The sequence below is a fragment of the Annulohypoxylon maeteangense genome (genome assembly GCF_022496945.1).
Source record: "Annulohypoxylon maeteangense strain CBS 123835 unplaced genomic scaffold GGS22scaffold_7, whole genome shotgun sequence".
In the NCBI taxonomy this organism is placed as follows: domain Eukaryota; kingdom Fungi; phylum Ascomycota; class Sordariomycetes; order Xylariales; family Hypoxylaceae; genus Annulohypoxylon; species Annulohypoxylon maeteangense.
In genome coordinates, this window is record NW_025953254.1 from 607551 (window position 1) to 624941 (window position 17391).

The 17391-nt window shown below is 46.8% G+C and overlaps 7 protein-coding genes across 7 annotated transcripts; 1 reads left to right on the top strand and 6 right to left on the bottom strand.

The window, feature by feature from the left end:
* Nucleotides 1-73: 73 nt before the first annotated feature.
* On the bottom strand, nt 74-2089 carry GGS22DRAFT_199854 (uncharacterized protein). Its single transcript, XM_047966352.1, has 3 exons — nt 1452-2089; nt 1237-1395; nt 74-1184 (listed from the first exon to the last, which is right to left on the bottom strand). The coding sequence occupies exons 1-3, from the start codon at nt 1593-1595 to the stop codon at nt 279-281; spliced, it is 1209 nt and encodes a 402-aa protein (XP_047819470.1). The 5' UTR covers nt 1596-2089; the 3' UTR covers nt 74-278.
* An 837-nt stretch (nt 2090-2926) lies between these two features.
* GGS22DRAFT_161466 (E1-like protein-activating) lies at nt 2927-6305 on the bottom strand. The gene is made up of 4 exons (XM_047961091.1): nt 5650-6305; nt 5454-5562; nt 4097-5395; nt 2927-4048 (listed from the first exon to the last, which is right to left on the bottom strand). The coding sequence occupies exons 1-4, from the start codon at nt 5847-5849 to the stop codon at nt 3569-3571; spliced, it is 2088 nt and encodes a 695-aa protein (XP_047819471.1). The 5' UTR covers nt 5850-6305; the 3' UTR covers nt 2927-3568.
* A 417-nt stretch (nt 6306-6722) lies between these two features.
* GGS22DRAFT_161468 (cytidine deaminase-like protein) lies at nt 6723-8259 on the top strand. Its single transcript, XM_047961092.1, has 3 exons — nt 6723-6922; nt 6990-8008; nt 8075-8259. The coding sequence occupies exons 1-3, from the start codon at nt 6901-6903 to the stop codon at nt 8117-8119; spliced, it is 1086 nt and encodes a 361-aa protein (XP_047819472.1). The 5' UTR covers nt 6723-6900; the 3' UTR covers nt 8120-8259.
* GGS22DRAFT_131750 (uncharacterized protein) lies at nt 8075-8981 on the bottom strand. Its single transcript, XM_047958487.1, has 2 exons — nt 8817-8981; nt 8075-8709 (listed from the first exon to the last, which is right to left on the bottom strand). The coding sequence occupies exons 1-2, from the start codon at nt 8886-8888 to the stop codon at nt 8584-8586; spliced, it is 198 nt and encodes a 65-aa protein (XP_047819473.1). The 5' UTR covers nt 8889-8981; the 3' UTR covers nt 8075-8583.
* A 2559-nt stretch (nt 8982-11540) lies between these two features.
* GGS22DRAFT_161477 (cytochrome b5) lies at nt 11541-12665 on the bottom strand. The gene is made up of 2 exons (XM_047961093.1): nt 12384-12665; nt 11541-12294 (listed from the first exon to the last, which is right to left on the bottom strand). The coding sequence occupies exons 1-2, from the start codon at nt 12478-12480 to the stop codon at nt 12137-12139; spliced, it is 255 nt and encodes an 84-aa protein (XP_047819474.1). The 5' UTR covers nt 12481-12665; the 3' UTR covers nt 11541-12136.
* Nucleotides 12666-12881: 216 nt separating this feature from the next.
* Nucleotides 12882-14290, bottom strand: GGS22DRAFT_131801 (uncharacterized protein). The gene is made up of 3 exons (XM_047958488.1): nt 13652-14290; nt 13159-13577; nt 12882-13090 (listed from the first exon to the last, which is right to left on the bottom strand). Exons 1-3 carry the CDS (start codon nt 14199-14201, stop codon nt 12953-12955), a joined length of 1107 nt encoding a protein of 368 aa, XP_047819475.1. The 5' UTR covers nt 14202-14290; the 3' UTR covers nt 12882-12952.
* A 174-nt stretch (nt 14291-14464) lies between these two features.
* Nucleotides 14465-17077, bottom strand: GGS22DRAFT_131815 (glycoside hydrolase family 16 protein). The gene is made up of 3 exons (XM_047958489.1): nt 16770-17077; nt 16469-16711; nt 14465-16381 (listed from the first exon to the last, which is right to left on the bottom strand). The coding sequence occupies exons 1-3, from the start codon at nt 16902-16904 to the stop codon at nt 14555-14557; spliced, it is 2205 nt and encodes a 734-aa protein (XP_047819476.1). The 5' UTR covers nt 16905-17077; the 3' UTR covers nt 14465-14554.
* Nucleotides 17078-17391: the final 314 nt, after the last annotated feature.

Consider the following 17391-nt stretch of genomic DNA (forward strand, 5'->3'; position numbering starts at 1 on the left):
CTACGGAATTCACTTACATCATTCTATTTTTCTCATTTCAACTTAGTACCCGATATCCGGCTTCGTACATAACAAAATTTAATAAAAATTAAAAGGATTAATATGAATTTCCAAGATATAACATTCATCAATATTATACAAAAACTACCTATCAAGAGAAACCAACGTTCATAATAGAAATAACCAGAGAAACTCCCCGTTCGGACTGGGATATGGTATCACGTAAACCTATGAAACATGGCTGGCGACCTTACCAAGTTGCGAGCAGCACACGACTCCTACAAGAGAAAAGTAACACTCCTTTTGTCCATCCCCGGGCGCCTCCTCGGCTGTACCACCGTGCTGGGGGTATCTGTCGGAGTTAAGTCGAAGTATCCCGCCTTGGAAGTTCTCCTGACTCCCACAGCCCCCACGTGTTCCGTCACCGTCCCCAAGCCGCCCAGAGGTGTGCGCGGGAGTTCGAAGTATCCCCTCCCACTCCTAGCTGGGCTGCCCTGGAGCGGGCTCCCCTTAGGTTCAAGCGTGTAGTACTGTTCGTCATGCTCGTCCGAGTATGGCGACTCGGGGCCGACTTCATTGCTTAAACCAGAACGCTTTATCTCGTTCTGGAAGCTCGCGTGCGTCGTCTTCGGCTGCGTCAGTATCAGCCCGGTATCCCTGATCATCCGATGTGAGGCCGATCGCATCATCCCGGGCCTTCCGCTCGCCCGGCTACTGTGCATCGATTTGAATTGCCGCACATGCGCCCGGTCGAGCTTCTCGTAATGCCACGCCGCGTTGGGGTCGTTGGTCACCGGCGTCCGAGACGGCGAAGGGTCCGATTTGGAATGAGGGCGGCCCTGTCTCTGCTGCGATCTGCCGCCTGGAACCTCGAGGGTTTTGTTGTCTAAGCCCATATGCTCCTCCCACCAGCATTTCTCTTTCGTGCCACATTTTGCGACGTCGCAGAGTGCTTCTTCGACCACTTGCTCTTGCTTCTTGGAGAGGTCTATAGATCCTCGACGCGAACATGCTAGGTCGACTAACGCCGCGGCATCACATGCGTCGCGCTCCTTCTTAGCAGGGTTTGACCTTAGCCCGCTCGAGTCGAGCTTGAAAACGATGAGGTCGGTGAGGGAGATGTACGGTATCTCGTCCTGTGATATATCCTGTACTTTCACGGCGGACTCTGGCAGGTACGGCGACTTCGCTTGTTAGTTTACCATCAACGTTGACATAGGAGCACGCAAAACTTACAAGCCACTCGGGACTGATGTCGATTCGAATTTCTCCTCCATTGGGACATTTATAGAAGAGTGCTTGCGAACGTTGGAAAAAGGGTGAGTCCGGTCGTTCTAGCAAGCGTTTCTTTAGAGAACTAGGCGACGTCGATATGTTCGTTATGAAGTTGATATTCTTAAATTGTCGCATTAGCTTACGTTCATCAACGTTCTTGGAGTGGGTTGCCTCACATCCGTCGAGCGGTATTCAGGAAGATAATGCCATAGGGCTAGGCCACCGATGACTGAAAGCCTCGCATGCCTGAGATCCTGAATTTCCTTCACATTTTGAATAACGTCACATGCAGCTCGTTCAAGTTCCTGAAATCGAGCCATGTTGCTAACATATATGTTGGCTAGTGGAACCTTGATGGGAGAAGGTGAAGATGTAAGATTTTGGTCGAGAATTCACGACGAAAACCAGAATATCGATGAAATACGGGTCAAGGGAAGGTCGAGACGATGTATAGTGGATAAGAGAGAGAATAAAGTTGGCGCTGGTGAGGTGCTGATGATGTCTTGTCGATCTCATAAAAGCGAGATCGTCCACTACTTTATACAACTCTGGTTACTTTACTGGAGACCGCCTTTTAACCCAGGAAATACATGGTGGGAAAGGAAGTTGTTCGAAATCGCAGAATCGATCCCAAACGTGCTCTTCGAGCAAGGAGTATCGAAGCTTCACGACTCGCAAGTTATACCAAGACTCCACAACATCATAGGTACTAAATAGATCGGGTGGAATTCGCGACGGCACTAATATATGAAACTCTAGGGCATCTTCCGGAGAGAGGTAGCGGCGGATAGCGGGACTATAGGCTGCAGGGTGATCATCGGTAGTTATTGGCACTACATGTGTCATCTCCGCCACGCCGTTTAATGTTTCCTCTCTTAATGCGCGGGTTCTCGACCGCATGCCCCATTATATTTATCCTAGGAGCTCTAATGACTCGAGTGAGCAATAACCGCCAACGGAGTTGCTATATGAGCTCGCAAAAGATCTAGACAAGCTGGTTCCAGTTTTCATCGTAGATAACAGAAGCTGTGCTTTCTCTGGGGTTGCGGGGTGGCCGAAAGGGTAGCTCATATCCCTGAAAGTATTCGATAGGTAGTAGCTGAGCACTTGTAACTGAATTATTACCTACCTATACATGAAATCCCTATAAGAGATTTCTAAAGTACCTAGTTTTAATCCAACGAAGTGCATCATCCTAATTCTACTCCCTCCCATTGTTATATTAATACTCTTTATAAAAATATCTTGTAAGTTTATATAGTACCTACCTACCTAGGTAGCTATATATGTATTTGCTTCGTAGGTAGGTAGTTACCTTAGCATATTCTGTAACTGAAGCTATATAGGTAAAAGCCTAGGTAGCTTTCTGGAATGCTCAGTAGATGTTTAGAATGATTTACGGGGATTCCCCAGAGATTCGGGTCGAGCGGACTGAACTTTATGGCCTAGAAGCTCAACAAAATCTGTCCCTAGGTACCTAAGGAAACTCTTACCGATTCACGGGCGTCTCCTTAAACATATAGCGTCAGTCTAATCGATCCATTAGCCGAGTCATACTCTAAGCCCCCCTATTCAACCTTGATGAGTCCCCCACCTTCTCGAGTACATAATGTTTCCAGGCACCTTTGATTCAATGAATTCCCTGTTCGACTTGAAGAACTTGGTGATTTGATTAAAAGCATTCCTCTCATTTACGAAATGCTTTCTTTCATTATGGTTCTGTTATCATACCACACCAGCTGCTGTGCATTTAGTCATATTCGCATTCCTTCATAAAATTGTAGAAACATCTTAGTTAGTCTAATGGTGCCCCCCAACCTAAACTTCCCAAGGTTATCAACCTAACCCAACTTGAATTGCTTCGATTCTTTCCTATCCTTAACTCCGGTATTTCAAACCATGTTTGCCCTACTCCTCTAGGATTAAGCAGAATCATAAGCTACATTAAAGTTCTTCTTTTTCCCCGGTGAATTATAAAGCAATACCTCCCATGAGACCAAAGGCGGCCCCCCTTTAAAATATCTCCGATGGATATGATCGTGTCTACCGTGCCATCCGAACGTGTATGCTGCTGCATTTGCCTTGGGCCGAAGATTTTTACCTCCTTAGACGTGTCGCGTGGAATTATGTGGGGTATCACACGAATCGATGGCTTCTGCGAGTTGCTCAGTGTTGTCGACCTATCAATCCAACTGACTTTGGACCACCGCGGTCACTTCCAGAGCTCGAAGCGATTAGCACGTGTCTTTCTTAAACGTCTGCGGCGATCGTGGTGAATGTGAGGGAGAAGGCTCTATACGAGAACTCCTTCGTCATCTCCTTCCTTCTCTCCCTCCTCATCCTCTTCCCAATCCACTTCATTAGCCATTGCTTCGGCCTTCCTTTGAACTTCGGCCAAGCCGCTTAGCTCAGCCACGTACTCCTTATCTTCAAGAGCACGCTTTACAAAATCCCATCCCTGAGTCCTGTATGCTGAAATGATTGGCTTGCTGCATGCGCTGCAACATGGGTATGAATGACCTTTAATGATAAGATTCTGGAACCTGTTCAAAAATCCACGAATTTGGTGCGGTACTATGCCAAGGGCATACTCATCCTTAGGGTCGCTTTCAAAGGTTCCCGACGGAGCACCGCTTGCGGGCGCGGGCGCGTGATGGCCGAGTGGGTGCTGTAGAAGACTTGTTAGAAGCTCGACGAGAAGAGCTGACGCAATCGCAGCGATGCCGGGTCGCGTGACCGTGCACTGTTGGTCGAGAGTCAAGTCTTTTTGTGACTAATCCAATGTTAGTTAAGCACCTTGATTACAAAACTGCGGACTTACATCTCCTGGTGCTACCACATCGTTGCAAAAATAACACCCTAGTGTCTCCTCGCTGCCATCTGCTGGTTCCGCACCATGCCTCATGACTACGTAGGTATCGAACCCAAGGGCCGCGTTCATGACGATCTTTCCTGCTGCCTTACCCATCACCGTAGGGAGCCATCTCGATTCCCTGCTATCCATTAGGAGGAATATTGCGTCGTGCTCATCTATCAGAGACTTCAGTTTCTCGAAATCGCCCTGTGTTTTCTCTACTATGGGGTGACCCAGCATCGGGACCGAAAGAACATGGCCCTCACTATCGACGCCCGGATAAATCTCCTTAAGTACCTCCGCTGCCCGAGTCGCCTTTGGAGCACCTCCTTTCAGACAGTCATTATAAGTAAATAACGGCTGTCTCACCGGATTCGAGAAGGATACCGCTCCATAGTCGACAAAGGTAATCTTGCGAACACCCCACCCCATTAGATTTCTTGAAATATAGCTACCAAGCGTACCTGCCCCCAGGAGAAGGCATTTGGTATTTTTGATTATATCGAGGTTGAGATCCGGGGAAATCCGCCACTTCATCAATTTCAGGTTGAGATCTACCGACTGGTCGGCTAAACGTGTAGGGTCCATGGATTCTGCTAGACTGACGGACCTCGCCATCAGTTTTCCAGCCGGATTTCGCTCCCAGCCGGTAGCCTTTGGCATCTCTGTTGTTTCAAGGCTCTCAACTGGATCCATGGCAAGCGGTAGAACTATACTGCGAGCTTCGTGTCTGCGCGATTGAATATCCCGGTAGCAGAGAATCTGGACGTTGGTTAGGTGAAATCGCTGCCTCACCAATACTAAAAGATTCCTGAGAGGCCATGCTGGATGCTCCTCGTATGTAGATGGGTCTACAAATGCTACGTATTTGTTTTCTTCAGAGACGCCACGAAAGAAACCAGCCTCAAATTCGCGAAGGGAACCAACTTCCCACCTATACCCGATCTCGTCCGTCGCAGGATCGGAAGGGAGTTGAACGTGAGTCGCTTTTCTGCCGTGAATCTTTTTTGCGAGGAAAAATCCATGCTCTCTGGGGTCAATGGTGTATCGCCAGGTTCCCACTCGATCGACTAGGGCAGTTGCTTCATCTGGGGTAAAATGAAGAATGTCTCCGGTTCGTTTCCATTGTGGATCAGAATGCAGGGTTGGAAATCCAAACCAGTACGTCATTCGGTACTTTTTGAGATCTGCATAAGAGAGTATGATGTAATGGGAAAGGAGTGAGGGAACTGAATAGATGGTTCCATCTTTAATCGCATCCCATATCTATTTACTTCGTTAGTTACAGACAAGTCTGCATATTCGAACAGAGCCCAAGACAAACCTGACGTGCAGCCTGATTAATCATATCGGCTTTGTCTACTTGCTTGAAAGCGTCCAACGTGTTTGTGTTTCTGATGATGCCTTCTGCCCTCACAGCATTCAACGGCACACTGAGGATAGCATGATTAGTTAAAGTAGGTAGATTATATAATATTCACCTAGGCACGCGAGAGGAGCATAATAAAATGAGATCGTACTTATTACTAGTAAGTGCGCTGGCTAAGATCTGCATTCTCACACTGTCGTCTGGAGTAGTGCCGGGACGAGGCTCGTAAAGCCCCAATACTGGTCGTGCAGAATCGCTGAGTTTGTCATGGTCTAATTTTGATGCAAACAAGGCCGAATAAAAGGGAAGTTCGATCTCAGACGCGAATGGCGCAAACTTGAGTGCAGCCATATTGCCGAAGCGATGGTAGGCAATGAGTGAAGCGTTAACGTCGACGTTAACGAATAGAGACGTCAAAGTTGCACTTAGCCTAAGTTGCGGGAATTATGAAGTAGTAATGGACTATCGCAAATGAACAATTTATCAGATATTCTATACCAGAGAAGACAAAGTTGTATGAAGAGAAAATAAACTACTTTGGAAGTACTCGTTTGAACTTTGAAGTGTTGTATTCGGAATATGTGAATGAGCTTAAGCTTGAAAGCTTGAGGGGCAGGTGAAGTCAATTAAGAGCGGGGCAGTACGGTGCAGGTGGGCTGGTGGGTTGGAGCTTCTAAAGGGATGCGGATGACATATGACGATTCACAACCTTGGAACCTTGAATTCAACTAAGTTTCAGTGCTGGTACCAGGTACCTTAGGTAGATTGGCGTTTGGGACGGATATGTATAAAAATCGGGGAATAAATACCAGCCTAGGTAGATGAATGAAAGACGCATAGGTTTCGCTCTATTTATATATTATTTTCTATATAATGTGCATGTGCGTATTAGGAATCATGTCTTATGAGTTATTATGGTCACATGTCCCACGTCCCAATAGTCACAGCGTGACCACAAGGCAGTGAGATGTTGCTGGTGTAAAAAGGAAGCTGGTATGATCCCACGCATTAGGGCTGGCAACACCCGACCTCTCCTGCTAGCCTGCCTGCCTGCCATGCCAGGGACGCCTGAGAGACGGATATCTGCAGGTGCCCCTCCTAGGCTTCTCTTGGCACTGTATATTTTATGGAGTTGCAACGGAGTTTATGTATGTATTTGATCCATATATTCGGATAATTATCGGTAAGCCCTATTTTCCTTTTTCAACGCGACGCGTCTTTAATGGATGGATGAGAGGACCTGTGTAGACTACCGAGGTACTTTGCTAATTACCTACCTAGTAGTTCTACTTTTACATCCATGGACAGTACCTAACAAGAGCTTATGTGGGAATACGAAAATCCTCCCGTTCTTGCTCGCAACTAAAAATTCAACTACGAAACAGTCGGCGGGGGGAGAAAGATGCTTATTGGGATTTGTGGAGGTAAAGTACCTAATCTCGACACACCGTTCCCTTTTATCATGAAGCTCTCACTTACACTGAAGACAAGCAAAATGTGCCGGTAAGAGCACAGTAGCTCAGTACCTAATAGATCATCATGGCTTCAAAAAGCTATACTTAGAGATAACAGCACCGTCAAGCAATGCCTCTTTAGGCCTTTCTGGGTCCGAGACAGATGCAGCCACCCCTGACGCCGCCGAGAAAAGCCCCCCTCAGCATTTAAAGCAGACATCAGCGCCTTATTCCTTTTCGGAGACCACAGAACTTCTAGACTTTGTCACCAAATATTGGCGGTCTCGCTGGGTAACAACAGATATCCACGACGAAACCGTTCTCGAGACTCTCAGCAGGCGGCCATTCTTTATCTTGATTAGTGTTGACGCGCCACTTACTGTGCGCTGGCAGCGTTACCAACGTCGATCCAGCAAGCAGCAAGAGACGGCACGCAAAGATCTCATTACGCTTGAAGATTTTGTATCTCAATCTGATCAGCATCTGTACGATGCCACTTATGGTGTCCTGCCGCTCATGTCACGGGCCGCAATCCGGCTTCTGAATACCTCTTCAAATCTAGCACACTTATATGCGACGCTGGGTAAACTAGACCTGACGAACCCTGATCGTCTACGGCCTAGTTGGGATAGTTACTTCATGTCGTTGGCATCTCTGGCAGCGCATAGGTGTAACTGCATGAAACGGGCCGTAGGGTGCGTGTTAGTGGACTCTAAACATCATGTCATTAGCACGGGCTACAATGGCACGCCAAGGCATCTGTTAAACTGTGGAGAGGGTGGATGTCCGCGGTGCAATGCAGGGGAGAGCAGCGGGGTGTCGCTGTCTACCTGCCTTTGCCTCCATGCCGAGGAAAATGCGTTGCTAGAGGCCGGTCGTGAGAGGATTCGCGATGGAAGCATCTTGTACTGTAATACGTGTCCCTGCCTGACGTGTAGTATCAAGATCGTGCAAGTCGGTATTAGTGAGGTAGTGTATAGCCAAGGGTATAGCATGGATACAGAAACAGCCCAGGTCTTCAGAAATGCTGGAATTAAACTAAGACAATTCTCTCCGGTCAGTACATGTTTCCTCCATCGCTTCACAATCGTGTCAGTAAATCGGTACTAATATTCACTGTAGCCAGCCAATGGGTTAGTTCATTTAGAAAAGATGGATCTCTACTAGAGTAGACCATGCTGGATGGTACCTACTTTTGCAGTCATCCAGAACAACAGAGCTATGGTTATGGGATCACAATACCCAACATAGTCCGATTAGGAATGGGGCAAAGCACGTCACTATGAATTCTTCAGAGCTCTTAGACATGAACGAATTATCAAAAGTAATTGGTATTAGAGAAAATTAGAGCATTTGAAACTCTATCGAGACTGGCATCTCTTAACTAGAGATTGTCGATAAATGGCGTGTTAAACATGTGAAACGCAACATGTATAACATTCTTTGAACCACAGCCAACCCCAGTTCCTAGGTCCTCTCGTATACGAACATGATTGATCAATGTATCCGTGAGGGATAGACGTGTCGCCGAATCGAAGTAGGTAGCACGTCACTGATGTCTCGTTTCGTCGTCCATAACAACCCCATCCCCCCAAGTCCCCCGGATCCCCGCTCGCTCTCGTTCAAGTCATTTATGCGTGCACAGTGGCCTTCTGGGCTTTTCGCTTTGCGAGGCACTTGGATATCCATAAACCAATCAGGCCGACAGCCACAACGAAGACAATGCAGAACACGACGACGACACCGGCTTCTTGACGCTGTTATTTGTTAGCAAATTTCTAAAATTGGAATCACTGATGTATCCAATGGCTGCCCAACATTTCATGAGGGACAACCATAGGGTAGCGAAAGGGTTTTCACATACAGCCCAGTTCTCACGGCGGACAATGTGGCCGAAGGTGTCGCGTGCGACAATGGATTTGTTGATTGCAGGCATGTTGATAGTCTGTGAGGATATTTAGCACAAGAGCTATTAAAGTGAAATAACTACCAAACTGCCCAAAGGGCAATTGGGCAAGCTAATTGAAGCACCAAGCACTTGTCTTGCCACCCAAGTTGTCTGTCGCGATCCGGATGTGATCTGAAAAAAAGGCGCATCTTGTGGTCCAATACGACTTGAATTCAATCTGGCTAATGGCACCGATAGCTCTTTTAGGCGACAGAAGGTGGTGCGGGATGAATCGATATACAATTCAAAACGATGCTGCTGCAGACGAGTTTCCAATTGATAGAAATATAGCTTACCTCTCGAGCGGTCAGGAGGGTATTATGGCTGGTATGTGGAAGGCAAAGAATTGACTGGTCGTGATGGTGGAGCTTAACTGTTTGCTTGGCGGTCAGAGAAGCTTAAATGTGCGAACAACACAAGTCCTTGGATAGGATCGAGATCGAGAGAGGAGAGTTCTTCGCAAGGACGAGTGAGTTGGGGGAAGAAGAGCAAGAAGAAGAAGTTAAGAAAGGTGGGAAAGGTTCGGGTCAAAAGGAAATAATAATAAGATGAGCACTCGGCGTTAGACTGGAGAGGGAAACAAAAAAGCTTGTTCCGGCACAGGTCCACGGAAGAGCTCGGTAAGTGGTACTGGTAGGCCACTCAGAGCCACTGTAGGCCAGGGCGGTTGGATTCTGCGCGATTTTGTAGGTGGAGGTTTAACAGGCACCGGGGTCATCGGACCCACAGGGTGGGTAGCTGTATTATTGTAATGCCGCATTTTGGATAGCAGACGAACATCTGATCTGCGCGCAATGAGGGAATGCGACGAGGGTTGAAGAGGTCAATGGCCTCCAAAGGATTCTACCAAATTGGGCACGCGATGATGATATTTTGTATGAAATCTAATGCTAGAGAATCAATTGAAAAGATGCACATACTTACTCGCAATATACGTATCTGAACGGTCGAATTGATCCAGTATAGAATTTACTCGAAAGACTTTAGCTGGGGCTATGGATAGGTCGGTAAGGTATCGTAGGATTTACTAGGAGGTAGTTAGATAGGAACCTTGAAGTGCAAATGGAGAAAAGTCGAAGAAAGATGTGGAGTCGCTACTAAGGTAGGGATTTGTTTTCGTGCAAGTCTCCAGCTGCGACAGGTGCGAGTGATGTCAGGCTTGCAGACGGTCCGGGCGTAGTGTAGCACTAGCCCTTTACAGAGTTAGCCCGCTCCGTTTTAAACCGATCTAAACCTTTTTCGTAACAGGTATGCGATAATAAAAGGTACCTTTCCCATACAGCAGGAAGCTGTGCTAAAGAGAAGTATTGTTTACATTCTGTAGTTACTCCTGATGAGCTTCCGAGAATCTATGTTAGAAAGAAAGAGCATTTCAAAAGTGTCTGTTTCTCTTATTTGATTGTTCGTATTGTTGTTTTGATCATCAGAGGCTTGCAATTTGCCCCTACAGTAAGAGAGGAAGCAAGGTAGTAAAAATGAGTGAATTTTCAACCATTTGACATCAGAGAAACATTGAAATTGATCAATAACAGTACCTAAGTACTTGCTTAGAGGTATCGAGATGGATGTTCCTGGATCCCGGCAAAGCCAAGACGCAAATCGTCGATGAATCCTACATACATCTTTACAAAGTACCTAAGCGTAAGAATTGTATTGTTGACAATTGAGTAACAGGGCAAGTAGCCAAGGACAACGCATATCCATTAGACAGAAGCTAATACATAAGAGCCCTGAATTATGCAATCTACATGCTGTCACTGCTGTGGACATCGTAGGTACCTATTCAAGTATAAATTACTGTAATGCACTAGGCTGTACTAGGCGCTGTACATAAATTTCCGTGGAGAAGTATCGTGCTTTCGGCTTTCCTTAAAAAGCTCAGCGGGTACCGAGAATGCGTATCTCTTAGTCGCGAAACGCACCGTCCGGGCGTCCAGACCTTTACCTATCATAATATTATTAATCTCTCACAATTACTTTTGTTTGATTCGCTACCTATCCTTACGTAGGTTCAACATGAATATAGTTCAAACATTTAAACATCATAAGATAATTAGAACTTCCCAGGTTGGTGTTGCCAGGCTACTGCGTATATGCACATAATGCTTGAAAGCATTATACGGTGAATAAACACCTAATATGAACGAATACTAGTAGCCCGTCGTGGAGTTGTAAGTAATAAGTGAAAAGGATATTGGAATTTGAGTCGATTCTCCGGCTATGATTTTATTCCAGAAATCCGCTAGGTACCTACAATAGCTTAACTTTTAGGTAGTTGGCAAATACTAGCCAAATTTATATGTTGGGAATGAATTTTTATTCATTATCCTCAAGCTATTGGATGAGTCTTAAGTATACTTTGTCTAAATCACCAGATACAATGCTTACTACGAGATAGATGAGAATAGGTAGTACCTACGATTCTATCGTAGAAATGCATCCTAAACATGACTTAATCATTCGACTAAAATTGATTGTGATGTATGTTAACAAGCCTACGCTCGTCGAGAAACGATAATATTGTCCGCTAAAACGACCACGTGAGAAATACATGGCTACCTACTAGGTACCTGTAGGTATGGATGACTTCTACTAACACGGAAAACCCCTCCATTAAGCACAATCAAAAGATGTTCGTTGGTCGATAGGCCACTATTCTCTGGGTCGAGGGCTGGGCTTGAATCTGTTATGTTTTATTGTTATGGATTACCAGCAACTTAGGAACTTAATCACCTAAATGCAAGCATGGTGCTACACATCGACAAGATCGCACATGCCTGGACGACATTCTCATTACGTTCAAAGAGGGCCGAACAACAGAGCTATATCAAAAGGTGCATATAATAACAAACAGGAATTTTATAACGGCTGTACGTCTTGGAGGATGCCTGGATGTCAGAGTCGTGGTTCGAAATGGAATGGGTGATTTTTATAGATCAGTAGAGTCTGGGAGGATAAGCTAGAAACCCAGGTGTGTGGTGAGCAAGTTAATTGACGCCTCAATGTAAACCCTCGATGGTATGAAAATAATTCAACTCCGGCGTAAAGCAGGTATGTACTGTATTAAATATAAGTCCGCTGTTATTCGTCGTGACATGATTCCGTATAGCGGGGGATGGCCAAGACTACATCCAATTCAACAGATGGGAATCTTTATAAGTTAGATAGCCATGTCGTCGGTCACAGAGATTGCGACCCCTTTCCTGTCGGATTTGGTTTGCACATAACCAGCTCTCTTATAACTTTGCTGTTTCTGTCAAATCGCCAATCTTTAGTTTGTCGCCGTATTTGTCCAGGACACTCTTGCCGTGATATTTCCAAAATGGCTTCGTCGCGTTCTTGCCGGCCATTCGTTTCAGGATCTTCGCTCCGCCCGGGTGTTCCTCGAGAAAATCTACGCGATACAGAAGTTAGTTGTTCATTCTATAGATTTAAAAGGACCAAAAAGATAATATAGGTATGTTAGTGAAGATAAAGTCTCACTCGTTATATCATAGACGCCACTATCTACAATGATATATATGCCGTTTTGCTCGTCCTTATGTTCGGCGACATCCTTCGCAGTAAATGTCTTAGACATGGTGAAATCTAGGTACCGAGTTTGATACTATTAAACGACAAGGGGAAATGAATGCTTGGTTGGCAATTGAGCGCAAGTAGCTTTACCAATTGATGTTGCCCAGGTATGTATTCTTTTTGTTGGCTGGTTGAGTATATCCGGCTTTGTCACGATGTAAGCTGCGATTGAATGCGATGCGATTACATTTAGACCGACCGTGACCGATCCAATTCGAAAGAACCTCGGCACGAGACCCTAAAGTACATTCGTAGTACGGACCTAAGCGGTGATTGTTCATTGGATTACGCTTGATGTCATTGGTCATATGCAAGGACGTCGCAAACACTAGTCTATTTCCGGGATAGTGACGCCTCCGAATGGACTAATACACACCGAGGTGGAGTAAACTGTGCGCTATAGCTCACCTTCACTCTCGTCCACAGGTATCATTTATCATAACTTATGTACAGTACTATGTATATACAGATTTATCTTACTCTATCAATAAACCTCTCTCCATAGCTTTTTTAAATAAGTTGGCAAACCCTAAGGACCCCCGACAGTCGCTTTCCTGCATCTTCTCTAGGGCTTTAGGAATCCATTCTCCTATCTTCTGTATTCGGTTAAAATTCTGTACATTGTTAGTTTCCAAGCAGAGTAAACTCGAGATTTAAAGGGAAGGGGGGGATGTTGACATACGGACGGGTGGGTGCTTAGCCATTCGGGCGGCTCTCCCTGTTGCGCCCTTTCCATGCGTTTCCAAAATCCAAGTGCCTCGCGCGGATCATAGCAAGCCTCTGCCATCATCATTAGGCCGATATAATCCGCCTCGCTCTCTTGCATGCGACCCATCGGCCGTGAAAATAGTAGATCTAAAACTGCACCTCCTATAAAATGTGTACCAAGCATTGCTAGTCCGCCTGTAAGGAGGATGGCAGAATAGAGTAAAATATTTACCCCGATCTGCCCCGACATACGCTCGGCCACGTGCCCGGCGAGGTTGTGGGCGATCTCATGACCCAGTACGGCGGCAAGGCCATCTTCATTCCTTGCTAGAGGTATCAAGCCGCTGAAGACGAAGACTTTACCGCCGGGGAGGACGAAGGCATTTACGGTGCCTAACAGCAACTGGCATGTTAGTATATCTTACCGTGTCTTGTGCACCTATACCCGAGCACCAAGATTCACGTACGAGGATCATCAATCACCCTGATCTCCCAATCTGCTCCTTCCATGCCCGATACTGGGATCAATTTTCTCATCACTCGTTTTACCATAATCACTCGTGGATCCCAATCACCCAGGAATCGGCCACCGGAGCGTTCTACCTCCCAAATCAGCCTCTTAACCTGAGCCTCGCTCGCCGCCTCTACGGTCTCATCGCTAAAGCAATTAAAGCGCCGCCGTCCCGACACGGGTACAGTTTGAATATTGCTGAAGTAGAATGCTACAGCACCGAGGATGGATAGAACGATAACGGTGTGCAGACTCGGCGAGCGAGCTACTTTTCCAAGACGGCTAGATGTTATAAGAGGCTTAGCCTGGGAGAGTCGGTAGCGAGGATCGTGGTTGTAATTACGCGTCTCACGAGGACCGGGCCAGTTGTTTCTTCGGAGGTGGGTTTGAGAGAACGGTCGAGTTGGTCGGGTGAATCGAGGGAGGTGGGAGGCTAGGGTAATCTGGGAAGTTGCTCGGATCGTTAGAGAGTGACATGATGGTCGTATAAAACGACGCGACAACATGTTGAACTATGCGCTCGCTCTTGCGCGCGTGAGACGGAAAATAACATTCATGTCCTACCAAAAGAAGCGCACATGTGTGAATTATAAACTCTACCTTGGTACGTACCTATCTATATGCAGGTAGATATTGTACTGACGTAATATCGGAGTTTGGTAGGCTTGGCATCTAGGTACCTGTGTACATAGATTTGTTTGAATGGTTCAATGATTCTTCACGTCCAACGCTTCAAGTATCAACTCTTTTCTCTTAAGGCTAAAAAAAATGCAGTATACGATTGTAAATTTTAAGAGTATCTAGGTATTACCACCATACAGTAGCCCAATCCTAAATTACATTTCCCCATCTAATCAATCTACATAGCAAAGAAGAAAAATGCTGCCAAACCCGCGAGCGCAAAGCTAGCGCCCATCTTATCACCGGCACTAACTTCTACAATACTGCTGGTTGACGCTCCTGTAGAACCAGTCTTTGTTGCGCTTGTGGTATTCGCGAAGGACGTCGTCAGGGTCGCGTTGTAGCTCACCTTGCCGCTCGAGATAGGGTAGACGGTTGCCGTTAAGAGAACGCTGGTACCACTACTGGCGCTGCTTCCGCTTCCGCTTCCGCTTCCATTTCCACTGTTGCCGCTGCCAGCCGTTGTCGACGGCGTGGCTGCCTTGTTTGTCGTCACGGGATGCGAAGTTGAGGCTCCGCTCGTAACTGTGCTTCCAGTCTCAGGCTGGCTTGCGACGCCGGTGCTCTTAACGGGCTGGCTCGACGTACCGGTGCTTCCGACCGGCTTGCCGGAGCTAGGGCTAGAGCTACCGATGGGGCACACGGTTGTAGTGACGCTAATTTCGGTAGTGACGGCGCCTACGGGACAGTTCGTAACAGTAGGCTTGCACGAGGTGATCGTGTATGTCTTGGTCACTTCAACGGTGCTTGTTGTGTAACCTTCAGGAACATTGGCAGTCGTCGTCGGCTTGGGGGACGAGCCAGTAGCTGTTACAGGGCATACTGTAGTCCCAATGGAGATGATTTCAGTCGTGATGTAGCCGCGTGCAGGGCAATTGGTCACCGTGGCAGCGCACGATGTGATTGTGTGGACGCTAGTTGCATAAATCGTCGACGTCGTGTATTCTGTCGCTTCGGATGAAGAGCTAGATCCGGTGTAGGAGGAGTTACCAAAGGGGTAAGTCGTCGTGCTCTGTCCCGATGTGAAAGATGCGCTGCTAGTCACGAGCGAGCCGCTAGCAGAACCGGTCGTCGTAGCTGACACACTCCCAGTAGAAGATGCCGTATAGGAACTTGAAGACTCTCCATCGTCGGTACAGGTATCGTCATCGTCATCAGAGGCAGTTGACGACGCGGTAGATGACGCAGTTGACGAGATAATCGATGATACATTGTTAGTGGTGGTAGAGGATGTTGTCGCCACTGAGCTGCTGCCAGAAGTAGTGGCGGAAGAGCTTAATCCAGAAGAGCTAGCGATGCTAGAGGTGCTAGAAGTGCTTGAGGTGCTTGAGGTGCTTGAGGCGCTAGCGGTGCTGGAGGTGCTTAGCGTGCTTGAAGTGCTAGATATCGCAGATGAAGTCGAAGTCTGAACATCCGCGAGCTGGTAGACCTTGATATCCTCAACCTGGAAATAGACATCAGCGAAGTCAGTGTTCCCCTTCGCAACATATTCAGCGCAAGTAGAATATCCAGTTTTAGCCTGGCAGCTTGCACCCCACTTGTCGGTCTGCCCGGCAACACCACAAAAATCTATGTTTAAGACCATGTTCATGTCCTTAAAGGCCTTGTCGATATTGCATTGCTTAATAGCGTAGGAAGGGGTGCCCCATGACGAGCTGGGCGACGGCTTTCCGTTCAAAATGTCGGATGGCGCTCCTGTTCTAGTCCAGTCCCAGATTTTGATGTAGTCCGAAGTCCACTCCATTGCATAGATACCACCAGATGATGAACCGAAAGTGCTTGAGTATTCTGAAGCTGAGCAACCTTGGTAGTTATATTGCCCCTGAGCAAAATCGTAGCAATTCGGAGAGTCAATCGTCGCGGTCATGTCAGCCGCCGCAAGCGCACAGCTCCCAACAACATCTGGCGAGTCGACATGGGCAGTATGACGGTTGAAGGTAAGGTCATTCCAATTTTCGTACAGATCTACCTCTCCTTTAGTAGGCCATGGCGCACCGAAGAACCACTAAACTACATCAGTTGCTTAATAACATACGAACGTCTAGAGTTTATATTAAGACGTAGATAATGTCTTTGATAGAGGGAGACTTACGAATGCGGGCCACGAGCCACACACGGGCTTGGGAAGATGGGTGAAATCGGCGATGACCAAACCGTGGTTGTACACGTTTTTACTCTCTAATCTAACGCTCTTTCTTCCAACCCCCGATGCACTGTAACCGCTGTTGGTATCTACGCCAACATATACCTCGCCGTTCTTATATTTGACCAGGCCGAGGTCTTGTGCGGCAGATTGGCTTTGGAATTGAACGTAACCACCATTAGGATCGGTGCTCTAATACCACAAATGTTAACCCAACAGTCAAATAGCATACCTTGTTGTATTCACTCACTGTGTAGAAGTTGAACTTGTCAAAGAAATTCGTCGAATTATAAACCTCGGAAACCTGATAGGATTGGGTGGCACCAGCATTAGCAGCGAAGGCAACGGCAGCAACGCCAACGCTCTTCAGGAATGAGGGAGCCATCGCTATAGCTATAGTATATGTGTATGTAAACGAAAGGACGACGTAGTATACGTCAAAGAGGGTAGTAAGCCCACAGGTTCAGAATAGTATCTTGAGAATAGGAGAACCGCGTAGGTAGGCAAAGAAGGAAGACCTCCCATACCCGAACTGGCGGCCGTAACATATTTAAAATCCAATCACTAAGAGCCCCCCTGGATAGAAAGAACATGAAGGCCACTGAGGGCCAATTGTTCCTAAACATGGGATCATGCCTAGATTCTGCCAGCTAGCGGCACTGCTACTCGTTCCTGCGTCCATGCCTAGGTAGTATGTAAGTTTCCCTAATATGTACGTACGATTGTATGGTGGGCTTACCTCTCGCTTAACAGGAGATGCTGTCATTGGATAGAATCACTCTATGTCATGATCTATACTTGTGCACAACGGAAACGAATTTCCTCTCTGGGGAAAATGCCGAATCGTGAGGAATTCTGGATTGGCAGCAAGT